This window comes from Cryptomeria japonica, chromosome 3 (genome assembly GCF_030272615.1).
Source record: "Cryptomeria japonica chromosome 3, Sugi_1.0, whole genome shotgun sequence".
NCBI classification, from domain to species: Eukaryota; Viridiplantae; Streptophyta; class Pinopsida; order Cupressales; family Cupressaceae; genus Cryptomeria; species Cryptomeria japonica.
In genome coordinates, this window is record NC_081407.1 from 684820122 (window position 1) to 684838316 (window position 18195).

Below are 18195 nucleotides of genomic sequence, written 5' to 3' on the forward strand. Positions count from 1 at the left end.
AGCAAATGATATTGCGTTCACTAATGAGAGAAGTTAAAATTTGTAATTGTAAAGGTTTCTAGAAAGGAAGTATGAAATGCTCACCAAACTTCTTAAGAATGATCAATTAAAAAGACAAAAGCTAAGAGTCCTAGCTGATACAACTTTTAAATTACTCAATGTTTCTTCCCTAAACAAAATTCCACCATTCTTTGTTTCCAAATTAGTCATCTTTACTTGCTTCTGGTTTAATTGTTGTAATTATTTTGAAATTAAAGTTTACTCTCACAAAAAGTAGAGCACAATCGCCCCTCACCTAACCCTTGGATTGAAGTAAATGGTTTGTTTGAAAGCTATCATTTCTTAGGAGGCTACCAACACGGACCAAGTGTCAACAGGAATTGTGAGAACATTATAAATTGTGAGAGTGCAAGATATTGCACAAAGCCTTGAACGGGATGTGTAATGTCCCAAACTAATAAATTTGTGCTATTAAATTAAATTTGGATCAAGTGACAAAAAATTATAACTTACTTTTTATTCCAAACTCTCATATAATTAATCTTTTCAAATAAACTTAAATACTTACAATGATTTAACAGATTATCTTATAAACTATGCACCCAATTTATAGATCTGATTGTCAAATCAACCCCAAACTTCACCGAACTCGACATACAAGTAAATAATATCAAAATGAATGTTATTTTCATTAAAACCACAACCTCAAGTCTGATATACATCAATATATTTCTACTACAAACAAACCCAAAACAGTGAGCAGATACGAAGCTTGAAATGTACTGCAAGTTCACAAATCTTCAGGATAAACTCATCAAACCTCAAGACAAATTTACTAATAACAAAATATCATGAAAATACATGAAATTATATGAAACCCACGACCTTAATGTTGCCATTAACTTCTGCAACACATGAAAACTGAAAACTCAAGAAAACCTCAACTATTCAACACAATGATAATCTCTGAAATGATATTATTCAATGGTATTCCTTGAGTCCTATCCTTAGAACACCTGGTAATCCTCTGACTCCCATCCTTAGATCACTTTGGAAACCATGAACATCCCATCCAAAAGTCTCTTTCTCCATTGGTTTATCAACCATTGAAGAAACAAGCAAAAGCTTAGCTGAAATTTGCAACAAGAATAATGTCAAAGGAAACCCAAATTCATGTTTTATTGAGAAATCTTAAATTTCTAATTTGGGAACCCATAACTCCCCACCAAGAGAGAAAATTCTTTATATTTCCAAAAATGTAACTCCTCCACTTGCCTTTCACCTCCTAATTTTTCCAAGTCATATTTTCCCTCAAAATAATATCAAATGTTATTTATTAATTTAATAATAAATCTGAAATTGATCATTTAACCATGAAGGACAATATTTCTCAATTTATCTAGAGGTCCTCATTTTCTATTTTTGGAACTGCTGACTTACTATTTTTAGTAAGTTTCTATTTTTAGAAATTTTGAAAAAGGGACATGGCAGGATGATATGAAATGCTTAAAATACTCTTATGTAATTTATTAAAACATGCAAATCACAAATCGAATGTCCCTCCAATTCAAGGCTATGTACTTCCAATAAAACTCTCAAAGGACAGCAATGGATACTTGTAAACTCGCTGTGGAGTAAATATTCATAGAAAAAATCTCACTAGAAATACAAGAATATCTTGAAAAAGTCTGCCAAAAACTGGATTACGATATGTACTCACAAGAATTCTATTTGGTTGCCTGAGCAATTATATTGCTCAAAGAACTAGCTTGTTCTTTGGCACTCTCCACCAAAGAATCCTGCAGCAAACAAAAATCGTCTTAAAATATCAGAGACCAGACATCTATTTAGCTTTACACAATGTTAAAGAATAGATGAATTTGTAACCTCCAGTAACAATTGAATTCTAGAACCGGAAGTAAATTACTCATACCTGAGCTGCTATAACTCGTGCAATGGTTTTCTTGCTTGGTTCTAGAAGCTCTCCAGCAATCAGTAGTTCATCTAGTATGTAATAGGCCTAACAACAATTTCAAAAAATACAAGCTAGAAGTCTTAAAATATACATTAGATAAACAATATCTGAATTAATTAACAAATGACTATCCTAATCTGCCTAGTACTTCAAATACAAAAGTAGGTGAAATTAAAAGCTGCTAAAATGAGTACGCACTTTATGAAAGTTGAAGATAAGATCCAACTCACAAACCTGCAAGCATACATAAGAAAACATTAAGTATCATTACTATTTAACAATCCGCATTGTAGATGTCAATTGCTAAACAATCTGGTAATAGATGCAGTTTAGTCCTTGCTAAAGCATTGGAGATCTACAGATTAAGACAAATATCTGACTGACTCACACTGCCAAAGTAGCGGTCAAGAATCTCCACATAGTGATGAATTATCTCAAGTACCTCCAGCTCGTTATCCTCCCCATCAATGCACATGCAGAAATACAAGCTGGCATATCTATAATATAATAAACAGTCAGATTCATTTAACAAGGGAGGCCATTGAGTGGGATAATCATGCCTTTTGTACATTAATGATTAAAAATCAAGATGTTATCAGTTTGTTTAGGTTGATCCCACATGGATGGGAAGTCCCTTGTAAGATTTAGAAGAAATATTAAGTAAAAAAATCAAATGCTGTTATTGCATGTTTGATGTATTATTTAGAATTGTGTACTCTGCTGTGCGTCATTACTGTGCCACAGGTAACTGCCTCAAGGTTATTAGATCCACTATAAACTTGCTTTCTATTAATATATGAACTATATAGATTATAGAAGCAGAAACAATACAAACCAAATAGGAATTATTTAGAGTGATTGAAGATTTGAATTCGTAAGTCTGTCAGGCTTATGTGTAGCGGTAAGTTGGAAATTTACACATGCATTTCATGTGCATCATTTGATTGATGGTACATGTCATATATGAAAGGATAACTTTGCAGTAGTTGATTGTGAATCTCAACCAATATTGCTGAGTTTTCATTCAAAATTATGATCCATCAATTTGCTCCCTATTGAATATATGAAGATATCAACTAAAAGACTCCACCATGCCAATTTACAATATGTCGACCCTATCTGTAATGTCCCCTGCCAATTTACAATAAATTGACCCTATCTGTAATGTCCCCTACTGTTTAACATAATTAATCTAGCTCAATATACTTAACTAAATTGATTAGGAGACAAATCTGTTATAACAAGAATCAAATCTGTGCTATCCATAGTTCAATTAATTTATTATTAATAAGTGAATTGTTCATCAACCATATTATATAATTAAGTTTTTCTTACATAACTCTTAACGCGAGTACCACCCCTCGTTACTACTTCAGCTTTAAGGAAGGAGGAGGATATGTATGTTACCAAAGCGCTTAGAGACCAACTACAATAGGTTCCCTCAAAATTTACAGATCCAAGCCCTTACCTATCTTGGGACTTAACCTATTGCTTGGATTTAGACTGCCCCTCTTTGGAACATCTCATTCCCATCTTCTTAAATACTGACAGTAACAGCAAGAATGAAATTGCATTTACATATTCCTCTTATTGACTATTACCTTAAGAGTTCTTCCTAAATATCAGTCTGAGATTATTATTTTACTGTTCAAGGCATTGTGTATATATATATATAAAAGGATTTTAATTATATTATCAATTAATAATGTATTTGCTTTTGTATAAATTATTAATACTACCAAAAATACTATTAGTTATTATTATAATTGTGGCTGTAAAGGCAGACAGATCTGACATGCGTCAGATCTGGTCTGCCACTACATATTAAATTTGACTGTCATACTTATTGCAGTCCATATTAATATTACTATTAAATTCTGCATCAACATTATCAGGCTTCATATATCAAGCATACGTATTGAGCACATCCCAATACATACCACCAAGAACAAGGATGTTACTTGCCTATAACTTAATAAAGTTCTGCTTTCATCTAATCGATGGTGATCAATCCTTGCCAATAAAAATGGCTGACTGCCTTCCCAGTCTTAGTTTGACCGAACTGCTTTTCCCTTAAGCATTCGATCCCTTTTTACTTACTTCCCATTTCCGTCCCCTCTTCACATATCATGGAGGCTATTTATTTACCTCCGTTGGTGGTGGAAAGCCACCCATCAGTGGCAGCGATTCCTTTGAAAGGTCGCTGCCTTTCCTTTTTCATTAATCGGCGGCAGTCCACTCATATCATAACAATAATGATTCAATAATAATGCTATTAATAATTGATTATTCTTATTTAATTAATTAATATAAAATTATTAATTAAATAATTACTGTTAATAGTGTATTTATATTCTTCATTTATTATTTTATTTATTTCTGATTTCATTGGTATGTTAAGGAATTTAATAATCAATTCAAATCTTTAATTTGAATGAACAAATAATTCATAATTAAATAATTAATACATAAGCATATTTAGATACAGATTATTACTATTTGACAATATGGGGACATCACACTATCATATTGCGATTAGCTATTTCCTCGGTAAGCATGTTATTGTCTTGTGGAGCTACCAGGAGCAGTGTTCTCGTTATGTGCGGTTTTTGGAATGGTCTTCAATATATTTCTGTTGGATGCACAGTGGTATGTTCCAGCATTTTGATGTAATTGTTACCGACATTGATAAGAGGTCAATTACAATCTTTAATTAATCAGTTGTCAGGCATTGTCTGCTCACACTATCAAGATAATATATCTACAGATAACCTTCTGACTGAAGCTGTTGAGATTAACTGGCAGACCTTTTTCCAAGATTAGGATCCCCATGATGCAACATTCTAGGAGTCAAAATTGAGTGGCATATATAAAACACATGAATGTGTATCCAAACTAAGGATACCCTTTTGGAAGATGCTGTAAAGAATAAATAACAGGACTAGCCAATGAAGTTTCTATCCTATTGATACATCTACAGGAATAGATGTCAATAGGTCGTAAATTTTCAAATCAATGCTATCTCATATATGGATGTTGAAATGCACACCATACCATAGGACATTAGTCACCTGAAGGAGAGCAATGATTTCTATGGTGTATATCTGCATTGTGTAGATCTATTTCAGGCAATTGCTATAAACTGGAAGTAATCTTCAGAAACCTAGTTCTTCAGATATTGTTTGCTTTACAGTTTTCTGCCACTTCTTTTTTATGGACTTCAAAGTTTTTGTGATCTGGTGATCTTTCATCAATATTTTATTTTATAGAAACATGCTTATGTTCTGTTATGTTTTCGTTGTTTATGCTATTTTAGTTTCAATAAATCCTCTTGAGTAATCATAGCATTCCAGCTCACAGAAAAGCTGAAGCATAATAACAATGATCATGCTATATCAATCAAATTCTTGTTTAAAAACCACCTCATACCTTTTGTATACAACCTTGAAACCTCTCCATTCAACAAAATTACAAAGCTTGGGTCCTCTGCTAAGAATCACTCCACTAAGTTCACGAATTACCTACACAGAAAATTCCACTTATTGTTTATGAGATTTACAAAAACACAATAAACAAGATAAAAATGCAATTGCCTGGATAAACTAAAACCTTTGGAACAAACACAAGATGTTTCAAATAAAATGTATTTAATACATAGAAGTTTAAAGTTATCGTGCTCTCTACCTTTGTCCTCTCCTTCTGTGAATAAGGAGAATACCACTTTGTCAATCTCACTTTGCCCTGCCGGCTAATTAGAAGCACAAACTGAATCTGAAAAGACAGAAATATAAATTACCCTGTGAATTTTCCAAGTTGCTTAAGAAGGTGAAAATCTTATAGCCAGTTGTCCAAGATATCCACACAAAAAAACAAATTATTTCAATATTGGCCCATCTGATCAATATGCATTCATTTTTTATTCATTATTCCTTAGCCATACAAACTTAAATAAAATAATGATACAAACAATAATAAAGAATCGATCTTAGGAAGGAAATAAGAGTGTTATTTTCCTTATAGAACCATACCCAAGGTTGTAAATGTGTTCAGCAGAAACATCACAATGCAGTGGCAGACATAATTCATCATGAAAGCCTTAGACCTCTGAGGCATTGTCTTTTGTCCCAGACCATTCAATGACTAACAGCATTTGTAGCTTTTCTTATAGGCAGGTTACAAGACCAGCTAATCTTAGAGCTTGCTCTTAAAATCCTTGATTGTGGCCTAATACCAATTTTGTCACTTCTTCCAAGGGATCTTCAACCTTGAATGTTTGGAGCTATGTTGCCAGTTTGGGTACAGGTATGATGAGGTTTAGGGTTCGGGTCATTTGATAATTCAATGTCAAATGTCAAGGCAAAACAAGATTACAATCAATAATCTTCATCTTGCTTTCCATCGAGAGGATCAATATCATCAATTGGTTCTGTTATCACAAAAGCTCGCACCCTTGCTGAGCTATCAACTCAGCAACCTTGTGAAACATGGAGACAACCCCGAAGTGTGAGACCTTGCGCAAGGGGGTTGAATCTCCGGAGAAGGCCGTCTTCCTTCTCAATCCAAGTGCAAGTGTTGAACCAACTCAACACTTCAAAATTGACTCCTAAGCCTATCCTAACAAATTGCAGAGGTAAAGGGAAGAGAGAATTGCTTGAAATTAAAGGAGGTGATGCACCAAGATAAGAGATTGTTCCTCTCCCCACCCGAAATGGCACAAGGAATCAACTGAAATACCCAAGAGATGCACAAACTTCAGTTGTATGAGTGACCCAAACGGATGTATGGAGGTTAAAATTTGCTAAGTGTCAAGAGAGGAGAAGGATACCCACAAGTCACACTCAGAAAAACAAGTTAACACAGCATATATGGAGAGAAGAGCCACAAAACATACACTTATGATGAAGGTAAGGAAACATACACAACATGCATAAGTTGAAGGAAGGCAAGAAGGTAATTTCAATTCATTCAAAGGCCAAAGGCCAAACTTACAGTTGCAGAAATGCAAAAAATAATTACAAATCTTCAAGAGAAGAGAAAGAGCATAGGAAAGCTCAAGGCAGCAGGGCGAGAACCCTTTACAATGAGGCTTAAAAATGGTTACAAGAGTGATCATGACCCCTATATATCAGCCTGGAAGTGCAGTGAAGTGCATGCACTTGACTTCTATACATGCAAGCAACCTAGCCATACCTTGAAAAGGCAACCCTGAGAAGGTGGATTGACTGACCTTCCAAAGTCAGAGTATGCAGACATGACATAAGTCACTACAACAAGCATGGTCTCGTACCTGCCAAAAACATTAAATGCACCCCTGTAGCTCCACAAAAGAAGGTGCATTAGTCACAAAAGTTGTCGGAGCATTTAAAGCCTTGATTGTCGATCACTCCATCCATAAGTGTTGCAAGCCGGAAGTAGTTTGGAAGACTTCGGAGACCTGGGTCACTGAAGTTGGGGATACTTCGGAGACCTGGGCCACCGAAGTTGGGGGAACTTCGAAGATCGGGGTCACTAAAGTTGGGAAGACTTAGCAACTTGGGAACTTTGGGGTTCCGGGGTAGAAGAACTAGGAACTTGGAAACCTTGGGGTTCCGAAGTTTTGGGGTTGAAGAACTTAGGAACTTGGGAACCTGGGGGGTTCCGGAGTTCCGGGGTAGAAGAACTAGGAACTTGGGAACCTACGGGTTCCGGAGTTTCGGGGTTGAGGAAGAGAAGACTTAGGAACTTCGGAGACCTGGGGCTTCTGGAGTTTCAGGATCAAGGAAGGGAAGACTTAGGAACTTGGGAACCTGGGGGTTCCGGAGTTCCGAGGTTGAGGAACTTGGGAACCTGGGGGTTCCGGAGTTCCGAGGTAGAAGAACTAGGAACTTGAGAACCTGGGGGTTCCGAAGTTCCGGGGTTGAAGAACTAGGAACTTGGGAACCTAGGGGTTCCGGAATTCCGGAGTTGAAGACTTAGGAACTTGGGAACCTGGGGGTTCCAGAGTTTTGGGGTTAAAGAAAGGAAGACTTAAGAACTTGGGAACCTGGAGGTTCCGGAATTCCGAGCTTGAAGAACTTGGGAACATGGGGGTTCTGGAGTTCCGGGATTGAGGAAGAGAAGACTTAGGAACTTGGGAACCTGGGGGTTCCGGAGTTTCGGGATTGAGGATGAGAAGACTTGGGAACTTGGGAACCTGGGGGTTCCGGAGTTCCGAGGTCAAGGAAGGGAAGACTTAGGAACTTCCTTCCGACAAGACAACACTTCACACTTCACAATTCCATTGTTTCCTCTTTGATCAAACTGGGGCAGCACTGGTCCATGGAACATATCTCTGATCAGTTCTCACTGATGGACCAAGGGTGTCATAAAATGACAACATTTTTGGCGACCTCTGCAGGATGCTTGCCTGCTAAGCATATAGATCAGTAGCCTGTGTAATCCATTGGGCGCAGAGTCACAACTACAAAAAAAAGAAAACTCTCTCCTCTGTAACCTGCAAAGGATCAAGATCAGTCATTCTGAAGGGGAACAACCTGTGCTCGTACACTTCTTGGAAAACAAGAAACCTAACTAATATTTACATTGTTACAATAAGAGACAATTGATGTTTTTTCCTCTGTCAAAGAGGAACCTTTTGAAAGAGTTGATCCCCCTCATACCATTGTTACATTCACCATCTAGCTGCAATGGTTGAAACCTCTTGTATGCATGTATTAGATCACACATACTACTCATGTGGTGAAAGAACACTTTGCCACTCACCTTGCCACCATAGGCAAGCCATAGAAAACAGCCACCTGAGACATCCGGGGATGAATGAAGCATACACATAGTAGCAAGGGGGGAGTTTTTTAGGAGTTGGCTAGCATCAAAAGAACTACTCCTTGCAAAAGAGAAGGCATCTCTATTATACAAGGGGGCATCATTTTTTTTCACAATAGCTGACCTCTTCTTGGAGTGAGACGAAACCAAAGGAAAAGGCCTCGAACTCACATGGTGATGAAAAGTATACCATATCTTTGTCTTGGCCTACACAAGGGGGCTCTTCAGACACATAAAATTGGAAACTTAGAAGCTCAGGGATATTGTCAAGTTGAGCAACCAAAAGACTGTCATCATGACCAACATGTTGCTGCTCAACATCATCAAACTTGGTATGTTGGTCCCAAGTGAAACATTCAAGCTCGGGCACATCATCCCTAAAGCCAAAAGAAACATCTTCACCTTGAATGAAGACTTCATATTCAACATCATTACTTTTAGGGACAGGGGAGAACCAACATACATCATAATCACATGTGCTGATATCCAACTCATCAGCACAAATCTCAGGTTTATGAGACACCTCAAAAGAAGAACTAAAATCTTCAGATTGTCTCTTTGTTTTTGTTTCCTCCTCCTGGCAACAGAATGCAACAACCTCAGGTTCATGGCACGATCCATCCGCCATACAATCTACAGTAAAAATGTTACCCCTTGTGCCCTCCTCGAGACTAGAATGTTGCTCCAGAGCTACCACCGAGGAAGGTGTAGACATATACTTCTCCTCACGATCAATAAAGAAAGATTATCAAATGAGAGGATAGTGTCCTTTTTACCTTCACACTCCTCATGTTCAATGACCTACTGCTGCAACTGATTGTTCTCAATATCCTCCTACAGCATTGTCGATTCCTCCTTTAGAGCATATGAAGACTCACCAATGGCTGATTAGTCCCCTTCCTCATGATGAGGATGGAAACCATCCATCCTCCATACAATAGGTCCGCCCTTAAAAAGTGAGATAGCAACAAGAAAGGGCCTAGGTCGTGGGTTGTTTTGCAAAAGGCACTGAGCAGAAGGCTCTTGTATAACAACAGTTGGAGCTCCCTTGAAACTTGGAATTTTAAAACTAGGGAAGTTAGTTGAAGGCTTGGGAGGTCTCCCTTGCCTGAAGCTTGGGATTTCAAACTCAGGAACCCTAGGAGCAGAAACCTCCTCCTGTATGAGCCGCATCTCTATGGCTGCTAGGTGCTCAATTGCTTTCTTCCTAGCAGAGGCAAGCTGCCTTGCAAGGAACTCCTCATGTTGTCTTTGGGCTCCCATCTGTTGTTGATGAAGCTGAGCCTGATAAGCAAGCTGATCCTATTGTAAATCCCACTCCTGTTGTCTCTTCAACTCCTCCAGCTGCTTGGTGAATCAAGCAACACACTTTTGATTTCAGCAATTTGCCTTTTTTCGTCATCTTGGGGCTGGTTGGGTTGCCAAGAAGGTTGAGCAGGGGTGGGTGGGTGGCAAGTATTAGGAAAGTATCCACCTGCTGCTGAAGTGAAGTTGTTTGGGTTGAAACTAGGAGCAGTCCTAGTTCGGTCATGTTGGTAAGGATGGGAAAAATGGCTGGCATTCTCATAGAATGGGGGTGAATAGAAGTTACACCCATGATATGAACTCATATTAAAGCATTTGAAAGAGATGGAGCTTGTTTAACAAAATTCTTAAAGAGAGCAGACGAACCCTCTCAACCAGAGACTGATAACATACCATAGAATAACCAAATGATTGCAAATTCGCCAGGTGCTTGAAAGGTATTGCCTCCAAAGGCTTGATGAACTGAAGAACACACTGAATCTTCAGTTGGCTTGGGCTTAGGACTGCATGACTTCAGAACCTCGGGGTTCCGAAGTTGAGGACTTGCGAACTTCGGAACCTAGGGGTTCCGGAGTTCCAGACTTGCGAACTTCAGAACCAGGGTGTTTCGGGGTCCCAGAGTTAGGAAATTTGTATGAACAAGAACTGGACTTTGAGCAGAGTCGCCAAGTGCTTGAAAGGTGATTGCCTCTAAAGGCTAAAACACTAAGAATTAGCACTGAATCCTTAGCATGTATGTCAAAATAAGTCCCACCGGGCGTGTCAAAAACCGTTATCACAAAAGCTCGCACCCTTGTTGAGCTATCAACTCAGCAACCTTGTGAAACATGGAGACAACCCCAAAGTGTGGGACCTTCCGCAAGGGGGTTGAATCTCCAGAGAAAGTCGGCTTCCTTCTCAATCCAGGTGCAAGTGTTGAACCAACTCAACACTTCAAAACTGACTCCTAAGCCTATCCTAACAAATTGCAGAGGTAAAGGGAAGAGAGAATTGCTTGAAATAAAAGGAGGTGATGCACCAAGATAAGAGATTGTTCCTCTCCTCACTCGAAATGGCACAAGGAATCAACTGAAATACCCAAGAGATGCACAAACTTTAGTTGTATCAATGACCCAAACGGATGTATGGAGGTTAGAATTTGCTAAGTGTCAAGAGGGGAGAAGGATTCCCACAAGTCACACTCAGAAAAACAAGTTAACATAGCATATATGGAGAGAAGAGCCACAAAACATACACTTATGATGAAGGTAAGGAAACATACACAGCATGCATAAGTTGAAGGAAGGCAAGAATGTAATTTCAATTCATTCAAAGGCCAAAGGCCAAACTTACAGTTGCAGAAATGCAAAAAAATTTACAAATCTTCAAGAGAAGAGAAAGAGCATAGAAAAGCTCAAGGCAGCAGGGAGAGTGATCATGACCCTTGTATGTTAGTCTGGAAGTGCAAGGAAGTGCATGCACTTGACTTTTGTACATGCAAGCAACCTAGCCATACCCTAAAAAGGCAACCATGAGAAGGTGGATTAACTGACCTTCCAAAGTCAGAGTATGCAGGCATGACATAAGTCACTACAACAAGCATGGCCCCGTACCTCCCTTGATGGAAATCCTGCCAAAAACATTAAATGCACCCCTGTAGCTCCACAAAAGAAGGTGCATTACTCACAAAAGTTGTTGGATCATTTAAAGCCTTGAGTGTCGATCACGCCATCCGGAAGTGTTGCAAGCCGAAAGTAGTTTGGAAGACTTCGGAGACCTGGGTCACCGAAGTTGGGGAATTTTGGAGGCCTAGGTCACCGAAGTTGGGGGAACTTCGAAGACCAGGGTCACTAAAGTTGGGAAGACTTAGCAACTTGGGAACTTCGGGGTTCCGGAGTTCCAGGGTAGAAGAACTAGGAACTTGGGAACCTGGGGGTTTCGGAGTTCCGGAGTAGAAGAACTAGGAACTTGGGAACCTGGGGGTTCCGGAGTTGCGAGGTTGAAAAACTTAGGAACTTGGGAACCTGGGGGTTTCGGAGTTCCGGGGTAGAAGAACTAGGAACTTGGGAACCTGGGGTTTCCGGAGTTCCGGGGTTGAGGAAGAGAAGACTTAGGAACTTCGGAGACCTGGGGGTAGAAGAACTAGGAACTTGGGAACCTGGGGGTTCCGGAGTTCCGGGGTTGAGGAAGAGAAGACTTAGGAACTTCAGAGACCTGGGGGTAGAAGAACTAGGAACTTGGGAACTTGGGGGTTCCGGAGTTTCGGGGTAGAAGAACTAGGAACTTGGGAACTTGGGGTTTCCGGAGTTTCGGGGTTGAGGAAGAGAAGACTTAGGAACTTCGGAGACCTGGGGGTTCCAGAGTTTCGGGATCAAGGAAGGGAAGACTTAGGAATTTGGGAACCTGGGGGTTTCGGAGTTCCGAGGTTGAGGAACTTGGGAACCTGGGGGTTACGGAGTTCCGAGGTAGAAAAACTAGGAACTTGAGAACCTAGGGGTTCCGAAGTTTCAAGGTTGAAGACTTAGGAACTTGGGAACCTGGGGGTTCCAGAGTTCCGGGGTGGAAGAACTAGGAACTTGGGAACTTGGGGGTTCCCGAGTTCCGAGGTTGAAGACTTAGGAACTTGGGAACCTGGGGGTTCCGGAGTTCCGGGGTTGAAGAACTAGGAACTTGGGAACCTAGGAGTTTGGGAACCTGGGGGTTCCGGGGTTGAAGAACTAGGAACTTGGGAACCTAGGAGTTTGGGAACCTGGGGGTTCCGAGGTTGAAGAACTAGGAACTTGGGGACCTGGGGGTTCTGGAGTTCTGAGGTTGAGGAACTTGGGAACCTGGGGGTTCTGGAGTTCTAAGGTTGAGGAACTTGGGAACCTGGGGGTTCTGGAGTTCCAGGATTGATAAAGAGAAGACTTAGGAACTTGGGAACGTGGAAGGTTCGGAGTTCCGGGATTGAGGAAGAGAAGACTTAGGAACTTGGGAAGCTAGGGGTTTTGAAGTTCCGAGTTCAGGGAAGGGAAGACTTAGGAACTTGGGAACTTGGGGGTTCTGGAGTTCCGAGGTCAAGGAAGGGAAGACTTAGGAACTTGGGAACCTGGGGGTTCCGGAGTTTCGAGGTCAAGGAAGGGAAGACTTAGGAACTTCCTTTTGACAAGACAAAACTTCACAATTCACGATTCCATTGTTTCCTCTTTGATCAAACTGGGGCAGCGCTGGTCCATGGAACATATCTCTGATCGGTTCTCACCGATGGACCAAGGGTGTCATAAAATGACAACAAGTTCATTAGAACCACATGAAGCCACAACACCACTCCCACTATCTGCAAGACTCTCCGCTTTCTCTAAAAAATACATGGTGAGCCAGTCAACAAAATCATCCAAGTCGACATACTTAGGAGCTATACACCAGTTCCTCATTTCCTCCTCCATGTACTCAACTTGCTTATGTGACATTAAGTGCAAATTGGAATGCGCATAGACCAACTCCTCTGCCTTTTATGCAGCCAACCAGTCGCAGATATCAAACACATATTTTCAATCCTTCGACACTCTTAGACACTCTAACACTAGGTACCCGACCCTAGGTCCATTCAGTCCCGGTAAAGGTAGCTATAAGAACAAAACCAGTAACTTAGGTTAGAGTAATGCCAATTTTATCTCTTCATAGAGTTATCTACTCCCATCGCTGATCAACAAAAGGGTTCTTCTGTCACCCATGTCAAGCCTCACGACTATGTTGAGAGGCTCGGTAATCGACTTTTGCCTGCACTTAGATTTCTCAGTCTGCAAATTACTTTGATTGAACTCTCTCAAAATCACAGGATCTACCTTCAAGCAGTTAGGCTCTATAGAAGGAACCCGCTCTGATACCATGTTGATTTTATGGTAGTGCTCATTAACCACAGGCAAACTATAATGTCCCTACTATTTAGAGATCATTAACTTGCAAAACAGATTGTTAGGATACAACATATACATATATATAAGCCATTTTCTAATTTGCAATCTATCTTTAATACTTAATTAACATGATCATAATTTTCATCTAATAAAAAGGATACGAATGCCATACGAAAGTATGTCCTTAGGCAGCCGTGAAGCTCGCCTTTTTGGAACCCCTTGGTTCCAAGCCCTTCAGAAAATCGAAGAGGAGTTCGAATCCTGTCTTGGGTGTAACCTCTTACACCCAAGCCCTTCAAGGAAGACCCTTGTCTATTCCTTGCCTTGGGTGATGCCTTCATCATCCAAGTCCTTAGAGGGGATCGGCCTGACCTTTGAGTCTTGTCTTGGGTATAACCTCTTACACCCAAGCCAGCCAAGGAAGACCCTTGCCTTTCCTTGTCTTGGGTGATCCCTCCACCATCCAAGTCCTCAAAGGGGATTAACCAGATCCTCCTCTTCTTGGTTGGGTTTAGTCAACCAAGCCATACATTTGTATAACAATTTCAGTTCACAAACTATTCCTTGGATTAACATGAATTCTTAATGTATTCTTAAATTAATATATACATCAATATGATTTTACATATGCCATTACATTCCTTAAAAATACCCTTGTATTCATAATCCTTCTTAATATACAAACTTATGTATACAACAATTACAAGATTATATCTTTACCTATTTTTAATGACTAGTGAATATTATACATTAGTATATGTACAAATATCCACTAGACTATAATTTACATCATCCATTAATGAACCTTATTCATTATCTATTATTCATTAACTAATATTAACTAATATTAATGAACCTTAATAATTAACATCCCCTATTACTATTAGTAAGGATGACATTTCGTATCCTATACTTATATTATTTAATATAAGTGGGAATTTGATTTCTTACCTCCCTCTGTGGTCTGCTATTCCCTCCTTTCTTCCGCAACTTTTTCCTTCCTCCCTTCCCTACCTTACTGCTGCCTCCTTTATAACCCGTGAGGGGTTGTGCCCCTCCATGGGCCCCTTCCGCATGAAGGGGTGCGAGGGTGATCGCAGCCTAGGCTGCAGTTACCCACGCACTAGGCTGCGATCACCCTCGCACCGCTTCATGCGGAGGTAACCCAGCCCCATGCGGGTTGATCTTATGTTTAATATATAATATATATTAAAATTTATATCCTGCTTCCCTTTTTTTTGTATATTAAATATTAATTACGTTTCATTAAATGTATAAAATACTATATATTATCTCCTTTCAATATATTAAATATTAATTAAATTTCATTTTAAATATATATATTATTTCTTTTTAAATATAATAAATATTACATAATGTTTATATTACATAAGATTTCATTAAATATATTCAATATTACACATCAAAGTATATTTAAATATCTTTCCATTTCAATATATATTAATTATTTAAATAACATTTCCTTAAAACAATTAAATATATTTCCTTTTAATTTTCATAGATTACTTAGATTATTTATTTTAATTTATTCATTTACAATATCCTTACCCACGCAAGTGATTTTTACATCTCGTGATACCGTAGGGGTTATCACACAAACATCAGATCTATTGCCTTCCCAACCATAGACGATAAGCTCTTATCATCACCCCCGAGCACACTACATGACCTTCATGTTATTGATGCAATCATGACCTTGCATATATATGAATCAATACCTCCTAATAGACCTCAAGTCAGCCATATACTTTTGGCGCCAAGGATAGGGTCAGACCTATATATTACAAGTTACATATGAGTCTCCCTTAGTTGCAAGTTACATTTATCTTAATCACAAGTTACACATAAGTGGTTCGCCCAAATAGGGCCTATCCCAAATTAGACTCATTCAACTGAGATATCCAAATGCCAAGGCCGACAGGCCACTTGGCATTTTGTGCACTAGGTCGGCCCTAGAAGGGATCCGACCTAGCTACACAACAACACTCCCTCTTAGCTAGGGAGGATTCCTTCTAAATAGCCAAGTCACATAGTGTCTACCACCATGGCTACTCCCATGAATAATGCGTTCACCATAGCTACTCCCAGAGGGTGAACAAGCACATCATGGAATTTCTTCCATGATACCCACCATACCTACTCACAAAGGGTGGGCTCACCATGCCTACTCGCAGAGGGTGGAAGAGGGCTTTCACCTCAACCTTCTCCCAGAGAAGGGTGCATTACCACCATGCCTACTCACAGAGGGTGGAACGAGGGCTCTAGCCTCAGACTTCTCCCAGAGAAGAATGCATCTCCACCATGCCTACTTGCAGAGGGTGGAACGAGGGCTTTAGCCTCAGACTTCTCCCAGAGAAGAATGCATCTCCACCATGCCTACTCGCAGAGGGTGGATCCACTATACCTACTCGCAGAGGGTGGAATGAGGGCTTTAACCTCATACTTCTCCCAGAGAAGAGTGCATCAACAAGGGATTGCACCTCGAACTTCTCCCTCACAGAGAACTCATTAACAAGGGATTACACCTTGATCTTCTCCCTCACAGAGAAGAACTCGTTAACAAGGGCTTTCACCTCAAATTTCTCCATCACAGAGAAAAATGCATTAACCAAATTTTCATGATGACGTGGCTCCCTCTGAAGCTGGAATGGCAGGCTTCCTCTAAAGCTGAAATGTCAAGCTCCCTCTGAAGCTGAAATGTCAAGCTCCCTCTGAAGTAGATATCAACCTTATGATCTCTTCGTCCAAGATTATTTTTGATGATATGTCAGACTCCCTCTGAATGTCGATTCTTCCTCTGCGAAGAAATGCAAGCAATCTTCCTTCCTTGAATGCAATCTCATGATTCGTCCTAGAAGCATTTCAAAGAGAGATAATGATAGTCAAGGGAAATGTCAATACATGATTTACTATTCAATGATGTAGCATTATTCAAACATAAAGAGTACTTATCTTTTATAATTTTGCTCAGCAATGGAATTTCCATTCACTTGGATTGATCACACCGAAGCACCTAGTGATGATCTGATGGCTGCGTGGCCTTAGGCCCTCGCCATCACTCATCATCAGTCCACAATATCTGCTCCGGACATAGCTTAGGCATCATCTGAAGAACTGCCTTTAATACCATCCACAACAAAGTGATGGACCAACCACATAAATGCGACAGAAAACCACTTGTAGTAGGGTGTGCTAGAATGCTAAGCTGTAGTGCCCATCCTAGGACAAACTTCAGATGATCTTCAAGAGCGACATAAGTAAGAACTTGAATAACTGGACCTTTAGTTGCAATATCATCCGATGCCTATGCAAGCTTCAACGAAACGAATGCTTCATGTGACTCTCGAAGCTTCTAGGATGATGTGAGAGTTGTTGCAAGGCGTTATTGCACGGAGGCCTTCTCCACCATTCCTGATCGTTAGGTGCCTCCATTCGCTTCCGTCCCCATATGCACACATTTCACATTTGTGTACGGCTTAATGTGATCATCACAAAACTCGCCACTATGTTGTTGCTTGATCTCAACCTTCCATTAAACTGAGCAGTCGATAGCACGCATACTAACTCACGTCGCTTCGTTGAATCCTCAAAATGCTTGCTGCCACCTTGTCGATGTCTCTAGCCACGAGTGTCGTGAAGCGAGCGAACTTTGTCACTTTCATTTGCTAGTAAAATGTTACGATCGTCGGAGAGAATCCTCCACAACATGTTCTCCTCAAATGAAGAATTCGAATATAAAATGTTAAAATGGACAAAGATGTCCATAGCGATTCCACTTACCATCAGTATTTTGATACCAAGCTTGGCGACTTTCAACGCCAAGGCATCGGACTGGATCTGTCATTAAGCACTAATGACAGATCTATGGCGATCATCGGCACCTCACCAGTCATTACTCGCCGCAAAGCATATGCGAAGCTCACGACTATGTTGAGAGGCTCGGTAATCGACTTTTGCCTGCACTTAGATTTCTCAGCCTATAAATTACTTTGATTGAACTCCCTCAAAATCACAGGATCTACCTTCAAGCAGTTAGGCTCTATAGAAGGAACCTGCTCTGATACCATGTTGATTTTATGGTAGTGCTCGTTAACCACAGGCAAACATCAGATCTGTTGCCTTCCCAACCATAGACGATAAGCTCTTCTCGTCACCCCCGAGCACACTACATGACCTTATGTTATTGAATTCATATCTATTGATGCAATCATGAACTTG

The 18195-nt window shown here is 39.9% G+C and overlaps 1 protein-coding gene across 2 annotated transcripts in view; it reads right to left on the reverse strand.

Annotated features, from left to right (window-relative positions):
• Nucleotides 1-806: 806 nt before the first annotated feature.
• The window catches only part of LOC131051133 (AP-1 complex subunit sigma-2), a 39913-nt gene continuing 22524 nt past the window's right edge, over nt 807-18195 (reverse strand). The window contains exons 2-8 of one of the 2 annotated variants that reach the window (XM_057985510.2): nt 5660-5746; nt 5405-5496; nt 2364-2472; nt 2174-2209; nt 1934-2020; nt 1721-1799; nt 807-1130 (exon numbers count right to left, since the gene is read on the reverse strand). In XM_057985510.2, the coding sequence (XP_057841493.1) occupies nt 1728-1799; nt 1934-2020; nt 2174-2209; nt 2364-2472; nt 5405-5496; nt 5660-5746 (483 nt within the window). In that variant the 3' untranslated portion in view covers nt 807-1130; nt 1721-1727. The remainder of the gene's footprint in view (nt 1131-1720; nt 1800-1933; nt 2021-2173; nt 2210-2363; nt 2473-5404; nt 5497-5659; nt 5747-18195) is intronic. The other variant, XM_057985512.2, reaches the window with a different exon arrangement.